This window comes from Plectrocnemia conspersa, unplaced genomic scaffold (assembly GCF_051122295.1).
Source record: "Plectrocnemia conspersa isolate PC_06_02 unplaced genomic scaffold, ASM5112229v1 ptg000007l, whole genome shotgun sequence".
Taxonomy (NCBI): domain Eukaryota; kingdom Metazoa; phylum Arthropoda; class Insecta; order Trichoptera; family Polycentropodidae; genus Plectrocnemia; species Plectrocnemia conspersa.
In genome coordinates, this window is record NW_028277171.1 from 7,343,422 (window position 1) to 7,361,568 (window position 18,147).

Consider the following 18,147-nt stretch of genomic DNA (forward strand, 5'->3'; position numbering starts at 1 on the left):
GAATCGCTATTGCTGAACATAATAATACTACTTGGGAAACCAAATTAAGAGATCTAAAACCTGAAGATAATTCACTTTGGAACACTTCAAAAATTCTTCGCCGCGAATCCACTGGCATATGTAAAATTAAAACAATAACGGGTAACTTTGTATATACAGTTGAAGAAAAGTGCGAAACTATAGCGGACAGTCTTCAAAATCAATGCTCGGTCGATTTAAGTAAACTTAAACGTAAATTTAAAAATAAAACAGAAAAGTGCCTAAAATCCTTTTTTGAAAAAACAGTGGATACTAATATTGATATAAAAATTACACTACCTGAACTAGAAAACATCATCCGTCTACTTCCTAATCGAAAAGCACCCGGCAATGATTCCATACCAAATAAAGCTCTCAAAATCCTCCCCCCAAGTGCCATCAATTATTTTTTAAATATAATTAATTCTTCTCTCGAGTGCCTATACTTCCCGACGGTGTGGAAGCAAGCAAACGTAATAATCCTTCGCAAACCGGGAACAGACCCTTCATTAGCCTCTAGTTACCGACCTATAAGTTTGCTACCCGCTGCAAGCAAAATTTACGAAAAAATTATTCAAGCCAAATTATTAGTTCATGTTAAAGAAAATAAAATCTTGCCCGACGAACAGTTCGGCTTTAGAAACGCACACTCTGCTACTGATCAACTTCATCGAGTGGTGAAACATATCCAAAGGGGCTTTGACAAGAGAATGTCCACTGGAGTAGTGTTCCTGGACATCGCCAAAGCCTTCGATCGTGTCTGGCACACAGGCATCATATTCAAACTAATACATTTCAAATTCCCTGCTAATTTAATTAAACTAATCAACTCTTTTTTAAATGGGAGAAATTTCAACATAAAACTTGAAAATCATTTGTCAAATCCCAGACCTATAACTGCTGGAGTGCCCCAAGGCTCAATACTGGGTCCTTTATTATTCACTATATTTACGAGCGACTTTCCAACCAAGCACCGCGGTAACGACATAACTGCTCTATTCGCTGATGATACTGCTATTTTGTGTACCTATAAAAATCCTCATCGAGCGGTAATTAAACTTCAAAATAAAATAAAAAATATTGAAAAATGGTTCGACAAATGGCTGGTCACTGCAAATCCACTAAAAAGCGTCGCAGTAATGTTCTCTCTTAGAAGAAAAAAAGCCTTTGCTATAGAAAATTTAGCCAAAATTAAAATGTATAATAAACCGATAGAATGGCATAATAAGGCCAAATACTTAGGTCTTACCTTAGACTCTAAACTTTCGTGGAAACCACACATAGACACTCTAATTCATCGAGTTAAATACACAAGAGCTAAGCTTTACCCCCTTCTTTGCCGCAAAAGTAAACTAAGTATAAAAAATAAACTGCTAATTTATAAAGCAATAATCAGACCCGCAATGTCTTATGCATCCCCTGTGTGGGGATACATTATAAATACTCGCAAATACCCTCAAAAATTACAAGCCCAGCAGAATATTTCATTGAGAATCGCAGCAAACGCTCCTTGGTATGTTCGCAATTCGATGTTGCATCAGGATCTAAAAATAGACACACTTAAAAATCATTTCGAAAGGCTTAATAATAGACACCGCGAACGAATACAAAATCATGCAAATGGCTTAATAGCTGATTTGTTTGATTAATTCCAGTTAATATTTCTTAAACTTTAATAAATAAAATAATAATTAAAAGGTGATGCGTGTTAACACACACAGACACCAATCCTCGTCAAGCAGGTGAGAGACTTAAGTCTAGAAACTGCGAAAAAATATTAGATATTATTATAATATCCACAATTGTATTTTAACGATTATGATGCTTGAAAAAAATAATGTTGTATTTTATAAGCAATAGTATTTATTATGGAACGATTTGTTATCAATTTTTTTTTAAATTATTTTGATGTTTGTATTATAATTAAAGAAATCATAATATTAGAAAAAACTATGTCGATTATATTGTTTAGTACAATTTTTATTTTATTTATTTTGCACAGATTTGGGTGTGAAAATTTTGATTTGTCATATGCAGTTTTTATTTCCGATAATTGTATCCTTTGCAAAATAAGCTATCTACATTTTTTTTGTTTGAAAAACATACTAAATACACAACAAGATTTTTTGACAAACATTAGATTAACGTCACTATAATTGATTATTAAAATAAATAAAAATTACTGTTTGCGTAGATTTTTAAACAGAAAATTCTTTATAAATATTATATCTAGAGCGTCATTGTAAAATGAATAATATGATTTTTTGAGTATGTAATCAATACACAAATGTTGAATTTTAGGACCGATTGAATACCGGATAGCCACCTGTTGCCTAGATAAGCATACAATATATATTATAGATCGCCCTTTAACCTTTAACCTCGTAGTTGTAAATTAATTGTATATTATTTAAGAGCTCTATAAATAAACTAAATTAATATATTATGATTAGCTGTTTGATGAATTATTGTTTCATGCTGTTAGAAAATTCTATAAATTTCATTAAAATTGTTGTACGCGAGAAAATGTATGTATCTATTGTTTAATCTCTAGTTAAAATCTCGATAATTAATCTTCTCGGTCGTGCTTTCATGTTTAAAAAAAGCCCTTTCTTGTCAATTACCGATGTAAATTTCAAAGAAACACTCACAAAGATAATTTATTTATATACATAATAAATTCTTATGAACGAAAAAAATCGACAATAATGAATATTGCCACCATATCTTCAACGATTAGTGACTCGAGTGGCATGCCGATGTTATTAGAATTGACTACATCATTTCCCGATAACGTTCGGATAAGCTGGCAATTATCATGAAGTTTTATTACGATATGAAAATCATCGTATTAATATTAATATTTTTATTGTGGTAAAATTAGATAGACATTTTTTATATAAAATCGTTTGTAAAGTTTCAGTTTGTACTCTTAAATATATATTTTATACAATAGAAGAATAAAATGACGTGTTTAAAAATACCTTGGTTACATAAATTGTACGTGCATTCAGCTTATCTAAGGCGCATCTCCGTCGTAGCAAAAGCTCCCCCCACCCGGCGTAGTCCCCTCTACGCCAGTACCTGCTACTCAGTAGAACATTACTATAAAAGAGGAAAACCTGGTGTAGGCCTGTCACTTGTGCTTCGTCGGCGATTCAACGACAAGATCCTGAAAGCTCTGATCCTGTTTGTATTACTTCGGCGGTAAGAACGCCAAAGCACCCGATACATCTTTTATCAGGTAACATGCCATTTTATATTATTTGATACAATAATAGATATTTTAATAAATGTATATGATAACTTAAATATACATTTTACTGAAGTACTTTAGAATATAACTATATTTATAGCATGCTTTTTTACTTAATTATTAAATATTATTTTTAAAAATATATAATAAATGAATGCAATAAATCTTTTAATTTAATAATAATAAATGAATGCAATAAATTCACTTAATTAATAAATATTATTTTTTTAAATAATAATAAATGAATGCAATAAATCGTTGTTGTGAATTTTTTTAACGCGAATTACAATAATTAAATGAAAACTAGAAATATAAATATACTTATTTGTCGTTTTACAAAATACAATGCAAAAATTAAATAAATTAGACGTATTATTAAAAAAACTTAATATTAATATAAATTTAATAAAAATGTTATATTTTCGTATATGCATTCATTGATTTCCAATAATGTAATTTATCTTATGTCCCACACATCTATAAAGTTCAATTAGAGCTTTTATTACAAGGAACTCGAGTTCTTTGACAATATTGCCAGACGTAACTCGATATCCATTCACCTTCGTTTAACGAAAAATATAATAAATAATTTACAAAAATAGCTCATGTCGTAATAAATATCTTATAATGTATCTTCATATCTTTAAAATTTATTTTATAAATTACATTTTTATCTAAAATAATAGATTTGTTTATTAAAATGTGTTAGTCTTACTTCGATACGTTCAACTAATTTGCATATAACACCTACGTAAATAATATACATATACTATGTTAAATTTAATGTATCACAAGTATCTACAAATTGTTTCTGTCATATGATACCAACGTTTTCCATTATATATAATTGTGTACGATTGTAGCTTTGGGAATAATTTGCATTCGCCCTTTCTTTGATTAGGAAACGAACCAATCGCGTTTTCGGTTCATTTAAATTAATCCCATTTGCTACTATGGCTCATTTCTCCCGAAAATTAAATAGATCAATTTAAAAATCTCCCCCCATTGACAGTGTATTGCATTTTAATCGAGAATCTTCCGAGAAAGTCCGGAAAAACAACACGGAATGAAATAAAAAGTACAAAATGTTTTTCGCCCTCGCGTAATCTAATATACATAATGATGCTTTATTTTTAACCGACGCGAAAACTCCGCGTTTAATTTTTGCATAAAAGCTTTGCACGTGAGCTTCGAAAGGATATGTTAATAAAACTAAATAAATGTTGAAACAATCGCGCAGGATATGAATATTATGTATTTAAAGCCGGGACAAATGTTTGCCAAAAAGCCTAAGGAAATTTTACCTATTGTTTTGGAGAAATCCGCAAAGTCTTCTTAATAAGACGCAATGTGAGTTCAAAAGAGCTTATTTGCGGGTGCGTAATTATCATTTGACGTACGCATACGTAAACGTTAAAATAAATATAACTATACAATAATATAATTTCACACGAATTTAAAGTACAATTTGTTAATAAATTATTGGTATGGAAAAGTTTCCTCTCAATTGAACAATAGAGAATCAGGGACTATAATATGTACAACTTTGTTGAACATTATACAACTCAATATGAAACACAATAATATGAAATGATGTATAACATAAACTTATGCTGAATAATATACAATTATCAAAAAAGTTTTGACAGAAATTTAATTTATATTCAATTCAATTAATTTTTAAAAATACATAAATATATTGTTTTAGATATATTATACTTTATTTGTATGGTGTATATTATTGAATAATGTAAAACGAGAAATTGTTTCAAATTTAATAGTAAATCATAATATAAATTTACTGATATTGTAAACTTTAATTTCAAATAAAACAAATTTCATAAAACATATTCAAGAATTTAATATCAAATTTTATTGAATCATTAATCAATAAGTTATATTTGGAATTCATTTAAGTAATACAAATAATTTTATTTAATATAATAATATGAACCTAATACCTAAATTTTTACTTTGTTTTAAATAATAAAGTGTTTTTATGTGATTAATTATTTATATTATTTACACTTAAATAAAACACAAAATTCGTGATTATTATTTAATTTTACGTTTTGAGTAAGATGTTATATATCAAATGATATAATTAAAAAAATTAAATATAAAATAAAAATTAAGTAAGAAACAGTTTAAATTTATTATATATGTTTGGATTATAGTATCTAATCATACATAAAATATTTTTTTTAAGTTAAATTAAATTGTGGTAACTTAAAAATATATAATAAATAAAAAAATCATTATTAAGTATAACAGCATTAACTTATTGATCAGTTTTTAGTATTTTTTAAATTTATTTAAAGCCAAATAAATTGCCTACTAAAATAAATAAATTTCTATATGATAGTAATAAATACTGAATTTAATATATTTTACATAATTTGTATCATTTTTCTCTCAAAGATAATTGTTAGTGGCTGTGACTGTACTTATTGTTATTTTAAAATTACACGTTTCGTCTTACTAAAATAGAACACAAACTAGGGAAAACCCACGTTATATTATCATTCTTTTAAACTTCACAAGCATTTTTTTCCGCCATAGTTAATCATTTCAGAGATGCGAGATGTCACTTTTTATCCATCTTGTATGTTCCGCTTTACAATTACACACTTTTCCAATCTTTTAAAGCGAAGCTCTCCCATTTTAACTCAATTCTCGTGCAGCATTTTAAATTTCAACTTAAATTTATCAGACTGCCCTTCGTGTATCTTTTCTAAGACTCTTATAATAAATACATTTACTGAAAATACAGCGAATATAACTCTACATGGCTTAAAACGAGGAAACGAAAACATGAACGTTTACCGTAGCGCAAAAAGATTAAAATCCGTATTTTTTGCTTACATAAATGCATAAATTAATTGCCTTCATTAGGCATGTAAGATAATTTAAAGGGTATTATTAATTATAATACGCCCATGCAGAAATTCATCCGATAATATGATTATCATAAAAAATAGGAGGAAATTAATATTATCGTGTATATAAAACAATAATTAAAAACATATTTGAAATACCCAAAATTTATTTTGATATTTAATGTATAATCTCTGATGAAAAAACAGCTTTCACATACATACAGTATGAATATAAAACCCTTTTTACAATAAACCCCAAATGCGTATCGTATAATTAAGTCTTTGATTTATTAATTTGATTTATCATTAATTAGCATACAAGCCTTTGATGATACATACATTTATTTTTATTTCATTATAAAAACATTTTATTAAAAAAATACACATTTATTTGTAGTTCTTGCAGCTCTTTGAACTAGTTAACGTGACAATTTTTCCAAAGCTCTAATCGTTGACATATTAATTTCATACCAACATAATAAATATACTATATAAAGAAAAAAGTGGATAGTAGATATTTGCATCATTTTAAAATGCATTGTCTCAAAAATTATCTATAAAAAAATATTTTTTTATTAAAAATAGTTTATTAACATAAGGTAGGATTAAGTTTTTAATAAAACTTATCAATTTAATTAGATGTTGAGTACAAAAAATGTTTAGTTAGGGCCCATTAAATATTTGTTTATTTATTTTGAATTGAGTCTGTTTTTGATAGGTTTTGAAGGTAGTTTCCGCGTGTAAAATATTTTTATTCAAGATAAAATACAATTACGACACTAATATTCCAAACAAGCAATGGCTTCAGAAATTAATATTCTTAACCGACATAACATCAAAGTTTAAAATAGAAATGAGCAATTTTCAGAACTCTTTCTGGTACATCTTTAATAAATTCGTTGAAAATTATTCTAACATATTATATCAAATATAAAAATAAATGTTTGTTGAAATACAAATTCCCATGAATAATATTAACTTTATATTATATTAGATTCAGTATTTAGTATTACCATTATGGTAAAAAAAATAGCAACTCATTCTAGCTGCGTAGCAAATAAGTTATATAATGCTTTTACAAGGATGGAAAGTTTATTTAGGATGATGATTTATTTGGCTCGTTATTAAACCGCGCAGCAAAAATTTGTTTAAAAAATTATAAAGCTCGCAATGACAAGTTCTAATGTGTTTTCTTAGAAAATATTTAAATTTACTGAAAGAAAAAAATACGTTCTAGCTTGCCGCGCAACGAGAATTTTAGCTCAGTAAATATTCATAGCAAGAAAAGTAATGACAATAAGTCAAGACTCGTATGTATGTATATAAAATAAATTTGATCCTTTACACTATTTTAAACAATTTTCTAAGATTATAGTTGTTGATTTAATTTATATGTTAGTAAAAATTATTATTTATCTATTAAATTATTAATATTTGTTAATTAAAAACCTTCATAATGAAAGTATCACTATACTGAAAATATTTTCACTTTTAAAATCTTTTATCCATATCATTGTAAAAATGTAGAGATTAGTAAATTCAATTATAATTATAACTATAAATTAAATGAAATATATATTAACAATAAAGCAATATAATAAAATAAAATTCATATAAAAGCAGAAATACTTGATATAGTAAAAAAAATCTAAGATCTGTACTCTCGTACTACGAATCGTTAGTAAATATGATACTTTTTAATGCTATGATAATCTATAGCTATTACTAGTTTCATTTAAAGAAAAGGGTGTGATAAATCACATTTATTGCATTTTATTATTTTTTTAGAAGGCAGGATACAGCAATAAAATAAACCTGATTAAAATTCATTGTATCGGTTAAACAATGCAATAGTTTATTGTTGTATTGGGCTTAAAAGGGAGCAATTAAATATGTATGGTAAAAGCTGCATACTAACTGTAGTTTCTGAATTTAAATATAGACTTATTTCTAGTCATATCTGCAACATCAGTTTATTTTTTTCGAACTTGGAAAAGCTGAGATTTCTTAAGCTTTGTCTTCAATATTAATTAAATAAAAATAAATACCATATTACAATAAATTTATGTAAACTAGATTTTTCTCCACTTTACAATTCATGGAAGTCTTTTACATCAATTTGTATATAGAGTACGCTCATGATAAGGATTCCGGTTTGTTATTGTGTGCGTGAACTGTGTGGCTCATAACAATTTCGCTCAGAATATTTAATTTTTTTATTTGAAAAGAAATTATATGTTTATTTAACATACATACATCTGAGCTAAGTTGGAAATTTCAACGGACAATTTAAAATATATTATATAATCGTAAAATCCAGACATTGATGTCATTAATTAAATATTTGCAAAATTAAAAATCTTTCACTAGTCAAAAAAATAATGAAGTATTTATCTATTCTTCAAAAGTAAAAAGATATAAAATGGGGAAAGAAATTATTCGCAGATTGTATAATGGCTCGACGGCTCTATTAAATCATTAAAATCCATTGGGTAAATTAAAAAATTATCATTGGCGCAACGATAAGAATAATAACTTTTTTAAGCCTTACAGAGAATAGTGTAAAAAAACCAACAACGTACGGATTAATGGAAAAATAATTAAAATATGTTAATCCACGGGTAAGAGTACGAATAACTTACAGTGTGTATTTGAAGCCTTGATATCAATCAACCCAGATATGCCCAAGAAATTTGGTTTTCTTAAAATTTCATTTATAAATTAAAAACAGTGGCACGAGTTTAGTGACCTACCCTTGGGACAGTGGGCATATCTGGGTTTTAAACCAATATCAACACAAAATTATTTATAATAAATCACTAGAGAAGATCAAACTTCTGTGCCACACTGCACTTTAATGACGAATACCAGCGTTGACAAATCAGCGACTGTCCTTAAAAGAGAAAGCGAGACAACGAAGTACACGCTAGATCGCTTCTTCCTCTCATATACATGTACACGCACAAACCGGCATTCTTATCCCGAGGGTACTCTACAATTATTATCGATATATTATTCTATTGAGTATGTTTATATATATGTTTTTAAGCACTGACAAACTAATGCTAGTCTGGTCTTAATAATATATTAATATATTTGGTATCGTTTTTTAATATATACTTATTTTAATGAAGTTTTTATCAATCAAATATTCTTAATGCACTATCCAGGAGAACCTACAAACCGAATCAAAGATGCAAGGCCGCATTTTCAATAAAGGACTAAGTTTCCTGCTCGTCGTCTTGTTCGGAATCGTCGCCTGTAGTGCCCGACCTCCAAGAGGAGATGCTGTGTTTGGAGATGCTCTTCAGGTGAGTGCTCATTATTTAACTCATGTACTACTCGGAAAAATACCTTGACTTATTCTCCACGTCATGTGTGAGTGTCGGCATCTTGAAATCTTTATACACAGAAATGGTTTCGAGCTATATTATGCAAGACTTTGAAATTTAATTAAACAATAATAATCGCATTGTTTGTACAAATTAACCTTAATTAGCGTTATAATATCTAGCTTATATCCTTTACGCAACGAGGGAGCTTTCGTTATTAAAATTTTGTTAGTCACTTATATTGCGCAATTAAAACAATTATGTGATTGTGTTGTTTTGAGCTGGTAAATAAGAAAGCTTATATAAATAAAATTTGTTTTTGGTCTGAATAAGTTAAATTAATTAAAACTGAATATTGTAAGACCATGAATTATATAAAAGTATTCAAAGCTAATATTTTTTTAATGACGTAACGCTTAATTTACATTTTGAACGTCATAATATTTAACAAGGCATATACATAATGAGATAAGGGTAACTTTGAATTTAATGGGATTTGACAAATATAAACATACATTCGGGTTTTTTCTTATATTAACTGTAAATACAGATAAATAAATTACATATTTTAGTTTTAATGGTATATTTTTATTCCATATTTGACCTTTATTTAACACATGTAAACTAAAGTTGTGCTTTTGTTGTTATAAAGATTGATGACTTAGATAGAATTACATGTAGATCTAAATCTATCTACCATATTTTTTTTTATTTTAATTCTTTTTTCAATAATATAAATTATAGATTATGTAATATAGATTACCTTTAAAATCAACACAAAAATATTTGTTTTTATTTTACAACTATATTACTGTGTAATCTTTATTTTTTTCTAAAAAAAAACTTTTTACGTCACATAAGATTTTAGTGGATTTAATAATCTGATTTAGAATGCTGATTTATCCTGTTTAAAATTTAAATTAGAATTACAGATACCTTATGCTGTATTGTAATTATAAAATTATATTTGTATTATCTTGATAGTTTTATTAAGTGTTTAATTTTAATTATATTTTGTCAATTATAAATTCATTGTTTTTATTATTAATATTAAAAAATATTCTGTTTCGTGATAAAAGGGATAAAATAAATGCCGGTATAAATCATCATAATAATGACAATCCTATTTAGCATGGTAATTAGATTTAACCACTATTCAACCCAAGGGAAGGTTATTAAAATTTTAATTTTACCGAAACTAGGGAAAAAATTTGACGAGATTGCCAGTTTTTGTACCAGTTATGTCAAAAAATATTATAAAATTACCAATAAAAAGAATTTGCTATAATTTTATATTAATTATTTCATACGTGTTATTTAAGTGCCTATTTTATATGATAATGAGAAAGAAGGAAATATATACATATATTATAATATTTGTAAGCTAATAAATATTATAATTTACAGCAAATTATAAATGTTTAAACATACGTGAAAATGCTATATTCCATAATTTTTCATCGCTTTATTGAATGTTCTAAAAAAACCTATTAATTTAAATGCAATAAATATTTATGTAAAACTAATTAATTTTTTTTTAATTATAATAAAAATGATACATTATTGTAATCATAAATTTTACAAAGACTCATCTTTAATAGCATTTAGTAAAGCACAATGTATTTGATGCCCTAAAATTCGCAAAATTTATTGCTCTCAATATTGCGCCAATCCACGTGCCTCTGATAGGTTTTAATATTGTTTTTTTTTTTTATTAATTTATTGACATATTTTGAAGGTACCCTTTCTAAATAAATAATTTTTACGTCATGGCATTCGATTAATGCCTCTCAAAGAAGGGAAACCATAAAACGAGAAGATGACTTTTAAAACAAATACAGCATACATTTCGTCCCTAGGCATACATAACAAAAGGAGCTTTAAAGCGCCAAAAATTAATGGGTTCTTCAAGATTAAGTAGCACTCCGCAAGATCGCGGATTAACGATGTCGGAATTGAATTTGTCCCTGAGAGAATATGCACAATTTCGCTAAGAGTCAAACTTTGCCCAACAAGTCCTCGGGCACTTTCGTTTCGACTTCATTAGCATGACAAATGGGCGATTTAACTTATCTCCACCCAAGCTACTACATAATAGTATAATATATTTTGTACCAATTTATTAATAAATCGAAGCAACGCTTTTGAAACATTTATGTATGATTCAATAACATAAATGTATTGATTAATGTCACAGTTACAGCGATTGAATCTTGAGCGTTAATAATATACGTAAAGTGGATTTGATTGGCAATTTAATGGATTTAATAAAATTAATGTGTATCGACTTTATGTAAATTATATAAATTTTAGCATTTTTATAGATCGTTAAATCATCGTTTTTAATGTAAATCAAAATTTACAATATGCTAGTTGGTAATGTGTTTTTTTTAATTTGTTTGTAAGGACAAGTCTCTTCTTACTTTTTCTTGCATTTTTAATGCGATTTTCGTGGCCTTCCGCTCACATTAAAGGGTTTTCTTGGAGTACATTCCAGGTAAATTGAGTTTTAGTCCAATCTTATTACCCTCACGTGTATAGTTTCGCTTCTTCGTCGAATGTATGCGTATTATTTACGCATACATTACAGTAATTTAGTTAGAGACGTTGTTGTATTTATATCAAACAAAGCACCGTAATAAAATCTCATTATACGCAAAACGACTAAATTCAGTTACGCGGACGATGCATTTTAATTAAACGTTAAAATTTGCATAATGTACGTTCAAAGTTGGCGTAACATCTTCTTTTAGACCCCTATATAAATTTTCACGAAGTGAAATTTTAATCATGACGAGATACTCTACCTGCGAAAACTCTTTACTTTTCGGATTCTGTAAATAAAGGGTGATAATATATAATTTTGGGATATTGTCTGGGGATTTCTCGATAGAGATTTATTATTATTATCTTGAAAACAATCAGTCTCGTATCCTTATTTTAAAAATGCTTACTTCGTAATATTATTATTTTAATATAATGAACACTACCTGATTTAATTTTACCTTGATTTTAATATCTATAAAATCATTACATTTAAATAATGTAAATTGTTTTGAAAAAATCCTTAAATTTAAATAACTGCCTTTAACGTTATTTATTAAATGTATATTTGTATAATAGATTTTTAATTACCATTAATCAAGAGCTGCATATAACACTTCAAATAATTCGCAAAAAATATAAATTCACACAAGAAAATGGTTGCTTTCTGTTGTGTTAAAAAGCACAAATTAAATTTCCAAACGACGATTTTTTTTCATTCAGTTCGTGCGGTACCCATTTTTTAAGTTTTTTATGTAGTCTAAAAATGTTAGATAACTAGTGTAATTTTTATACAAACTTGTGTATTGTTTTCGTTGAAGCTTTCATTTTAAATATAAAACAGCTTTTTGTAAAATATAAAGAAGCTTTCATTATGCAATATAAAACCTGTTACAATGTTGGATTTGTCACTAATATGTTATTCTTAATGCCTTATATTATACAAACATAATGATTTAAATACGAAAAAAGATTTAAACTGACACCTTAATACCCCATGTTAACCTTTTCTTTGTGATATATTTTGTAGCGACCTGTATTTATTTCGCGCAATTTATAATTCAGTTGGTATTTTTACGTTTGTATAAAATTCGCCCTTTCACCCGTTCGATTCGTTCAAAAGTTAATCATATTACCTTGAGGAGCGAGAAACTTGCCTGAATTTTACCTAGGTCGGCTTAAATTGAATTTCAGTTAAAGTTTCACATTTTGTTAAATTGCGATAGCGAATTATCTCTTTAGGTTTGTTTAATCAGTCGCGTTAACCCTTGACGCTTGGTGTTTTAGGACAGCGGATCTATGGACAACAACAATCTGATGAATGGCGGCGAAACCCATCCGGGAGGTCGTCTACTCCAAAACCCCGAAGACACGGCTTTGGCAGCACTCCAGTTGCAGCTACTCCAACAATATGCCAATTACAACAGGTGATCATGTTAATTAATTTGGTGTATATATCTATCAATAGGTAATATTTTATATTTTTTTCAATGTATTTAAAAATATACTATCTAGTTTTTATTAGGATCCATGTTCATCGATCTTGATTGAGCAATTTCCATGAATATTGAATGATGAATTGCTTCTGAAAAACATCCTTGTTATAAATCATTTTTTTGTAAAGTAACTCGATAAAACTAAGAAGTGCTTATTTAAGTTTTACTGTCGGGTAATAAAAACATAGTTAAAAAGTAATTAGTAACATATTTAAAATTATCAAATTTAAAAAATAATGATGAATAAGAATTTGGTTTGAATAAAAATAAAAAACAATAATTTAAGATATAAAAAATATAGCATAAAGCATATATCATTATAAATACAAAACTAGTAATTATTCGCAGCGTAACTACAGGATGACGCTTTATATTTCCTATTTTTTATCAGTAATTAGTAGCTTCCGAAAGCTCGCATCTCTTGACTTAGTCAAACACTGTCATGTAATTAGATATTTATCAATAGTACGTACCATTTTTTATGGCATCTTTGAATGAAATTCTGTTATAAAAAATAAATAAAGGGATATTAATATGATGACTTCAATAAAATATATTTTTAATTTTTTTATTATTAAGAAGAGATGATAAATTAAGCATTAGCGTATTTATTAAAATTAGTAAATCTCACGTTTTTAATATTTATATGAACCACTAGCACATAATATATACAAAGAATTGAAAATGTATATTTATTATAATGTGTGAGCTATGCATAGAATTTTATGCAATTTTTAAAGTTACCATTTTTATTCACAAGAATCGTTTCTTAAATTTATTTAAAAAAATAATTTAATATAATATAAAAATATTAATGTTATTCATATAATATCATTTTGATGCTCATAAAAGTATATAATTTATCTTTAATACGTTTTCAGCATGAGGAATAATCTCCCGTGGGACCAGCTTCTCCATGCTCCTCAAGATAAACGTCAGATCCGGTACCGCCAGTGCTACTTCAACCCCATCTCCTGTTTCAGAAAGTAAACATAAGGAATATAGCACAGAAGAGAAGCACCAGACAAGAAAAAGCACCTGAAAGAAATTCACTTATCAGTTACGTTTACATAGTTACTCGTTAGCTCTTTCATTATAGTCATCATAATAAATAAAAATATTTCTTTAAATATATATATTTAAATACCTAATAAAAACGTGTGTGTATACAAAAGTATATATGATATAATTAAGATAAATAAAAAAATGTATGAATTGTAAGATATACTAATATAGTTTTTAACTTGAATATGATTTTAATCTTTTTTTTTAATAAATTCGTTGAAAATTGATATATTAGATTCTGGTAGTGTTATTAGTTTATTTTGTTAATTCAAAGTGTTAATTACTTATTAAATTATAATTAAACTGGTATTTTTGAAGCATCAATAAAGAAAATTGGCGTTTTATTTTTAATTTATTTTGACCTGCTTAGCTTAAATAAAATCCGATATCAAATCACATAAGGTTTTATTTGGAAAATATAAATACCTAACGATTGATCAAATCGTTAAATTCATAATAATCGCATTTTATACATATTAAACAACATTTTAAAATAAATTCATAAAGTATTGACAATATACGCACTAAGAACAATTTCGATTGTTAGGTTACAAAATCGAACCATCTTTTCCTGTAATACTGTCCTTCAACTCAATATACAATAGTATTATATCCAAGACTAGACTAGTCGTTTAAAAAGAAATCGGTCAAATATTTCGTTCATTATAAATTCGCTGCTTCGTCCATTAAATACAATTAAAATCAATACTGTCGATATATAAATATATATAAATTGTAAGTACATTATTTAAAACAAGCATCTTTTGGCTCAGTGATTCATATAATATATAATATACATTTCACAAAAAAAACTGTCAATTAATACTGAAAATCACTGTACATAAAGAAACATACATAAATACACTGGACACTAAAAAATAAAAGCAAATATACATAACACGATAAAATACACATAGTAAATGTTAAATACAAGTATTTGGTTTTTAAACATTACAAATCAGCCATGTATTATACACACTCATAAACGCGGGTTAATTTTAACAATATTGAGCAACGCGTGTAAGAAATTTATAACGTATAAATAAATCACCTTTTCATATGTATAATAAATCTATAATATATAATAAGACAACGTAATTTCGTTTATTTATACATATTTATATTTATTTATTTAATTTATAAAAATACATTAACGCTATGTAAAATTCACATTTATAAGCTTAACTAAATATTTACTATATCCAATTAGGAACCAAATACTGAATTTCGTTAAAACGTTCACGTCGTATAAATAATATATTTTTTAATATATCGTATGTAAAACACACAACATTTGATATATTATTATCGAAAATTGCAATTAAGTCGCTTTGGACGGTATATTCGAACACTTTTACATACACCTATACATTTATGTAGTGCTTTCAACGTCGCATTTACTTAATTAAGGTAATACTAAAATAATAATAAAAACGAAGGGTAAATCAGTTACTTCAATGACAATTGATTTAGAAATTTAAATACATAAAACTATATATTTAGAGGCAATAAAAGTGTAACTAATGTAAGATGTTGAAGCGCTGCTTTTTCTCAAATATATTTATTTTATTCACTTGTGCTGTTTAAAAATGTATCAATGTAAAAGCAAACATTAATAGTCAGTTGTAAATACACACTGCTGTAAATTGTGTAAAGCTGTAGCCTTAAGTGTTAATTGCCATTATGATACATATGCTTTAAAAAATAAGCATATGTTTGATGCTTGAAAACATGATACTTCTTTTAGGATAACATTTCCATGTTTCTATTTAGATAATTTTAATAATTAAAATCTGTTAAATCTAGGGGTATTTTATAAAGTAACCCAATTTACACTGTATCTCATTGATTTGCTAAGATTTATAATATTTATTTATTAAGCAGTTTATTGGACTTGTTTTCGGTAATTTATCATAAACAATTTATAGATATAATTTTAGAAAAAAATATTAAATTAAATTTAAAATTCTGATTTACCCTCTATATATGCATAAGTTAATGTGTGTTATTTCACAACAAACATTTTTAATATTTAATCATTAAAATTGAAACAATTCAGAGACATCTACACACAAAGTTACAAACTAAGAAAAGTATTAGCCAAGATTCAAACCATTAATTTAAAGAAAATATTTCATGCACCTGAGATCTTAGTAAAATATGATATGTTTATCAAAATAAATTCATTAATTAACACATGCGTTTAATATTAAAGCAAATATGTTTTAAGTAGGTATATGTACATATGCGCCTTCCGTTTCTTTAACTAGCTGTTGTCGCTGTCGACGCTCGGGGGTCTTTCTACCTTGAAAGACTTGTCAGTGTTTGGAGTAGTGGCCGGTGAAGGACTAGTGACAGGAACAGGAGTCGGTGTCGTTTGTGAGCACCTGCAGTTTGAGCCCAATCTTCCGGCCAGCATGGCCTTCATCTTCAGCGCTGGACCCAATTTCATCTTCAGCAGACCCGTCAGGTGATCTTCAGTCAATAGGGGAAGTCCAGAGCCATCTATCCTTTGCTCGCGGAACATCTGAAATATAAAAATAACATAAATTAGTTTCATAGAAATATTATTGAAGAACGAGGAAATCCAATCTTTCGCATGATAGTATGATATCCTCATAGCATATTATTACGCCCAATAGACTGGTTTTATGTATTGCAAGATAATAACTATATTGAACTTAAACGTAATTGATGTACTTTTATTAAACTTAAATAAAAGCATAATTAAATATTCTTCAGTTAATTTCAAAACCTAACCCTAACCCAAAACAATCATATTATGGGGTATTTTTTATTATTAAATTCATGGTGTATAATGGAATAAACTGTACATATATTTACATAGACTCAAATGGCACGGTACGTGTTAATAAGTAATCTAGTTTCACACAAAAATGCATATTTTTCTGTTTTATTATAATATAAAAAATAATTACAAGCATTATTTTGTAGCGATTGTATTTTTTACCTTATCTGTTTTAAAATTTATTAGGAATCCGTACTTTTGTAATTAATTAAATTAAACCTTAAACTAGATTGTGTTATAGCGAGATAACGACGTTTTTTGGAACCAAATTTAAAAATTTAAAGTAAAAAGGGATGAATTGAACTGTTTAAAAATATATACAAATTGTTGGCTTATCATACATTTCTAAAAGGTTCCGAGTAACCCCTTTACTTTGCAAAGCGCCAGTTTTGAGCTCCTAGCAAAAAGGCATATATATGGATACGACCAGTAAAGATATCTCAGAAGTCTCTTTAACTTCGCATTACTTGGATTCCAGACAATAAAACCAATATCGAGGACGTTAAGAACTAGCGTATTGTACAGAGCGCGAATTTTCAATAAATTATTGAAGTGACACGCGCTCCGCATAAGCAAGCTGAGCATCCTCGACGCCTTATCACAATTTGAAAATAAATCCTGCTCTAAAACAATTTAAAAACGTTCATTTTCTATTCAAACACAAACCTAACCTAAACGAATTAAGTTAATTTAGGCTAGGTTAGAGTCAGTAAATTCGTTTGGGTTAGATTTAAGTATAAATAACAAA

General features: G+C 27.2%; 2 protein-coding genes across 9 annotated transcripts in view; one reads left to right on the plus strand and one right to left on the minus strand.

Annotated features, from left to right (window-relative positions):
* Positions 1–3,165: 3,165 nt before the first annotated feature.
* AstC (Allatostatin C) lies at positions 3,166–15,704 on the plus strand. Its single transcript, XM_088188795.1, has 4 exons — positions 3,166–3,262; positions 9,324–9,464; positions 13,317–13,456; positions 14,407–15,704. Exons 2-4 carry the CDS (start codon positions 9,348–9,350, stop codon positions 14,513–14,515), a joined length of 366 nt encoding a protein of 121 aa, XP_088044921.1. The 5' UTR covers positions 3,166–3,262; positions 9,324–9,347; the 3' UTR covers positions 14,516–15,704.
* Positions 14,979–18,147, minus strand: part of Samuel (SAM-motif ubiquitously expressed punctatedly localized protein) — a 230,096-nt gene continuing 226,927 nt past the window's right edge. For all 8 annotated transcript variants that reach the window (XM_088188786.1, XM_088188790.1, XM_088188792.1 and 5 more), the window contains one exon: positions 14,979–17,117. In XM_088188786.1, coding sequence (XP_088044912.1) covers positions 16,857–17,117 — 261 coding nt within the window. In that variant the 3' untranslated portion in view covers positions 14,979–16,856. The remainder of the gene's footprint in view (positions 17,118–18,147) is intronic.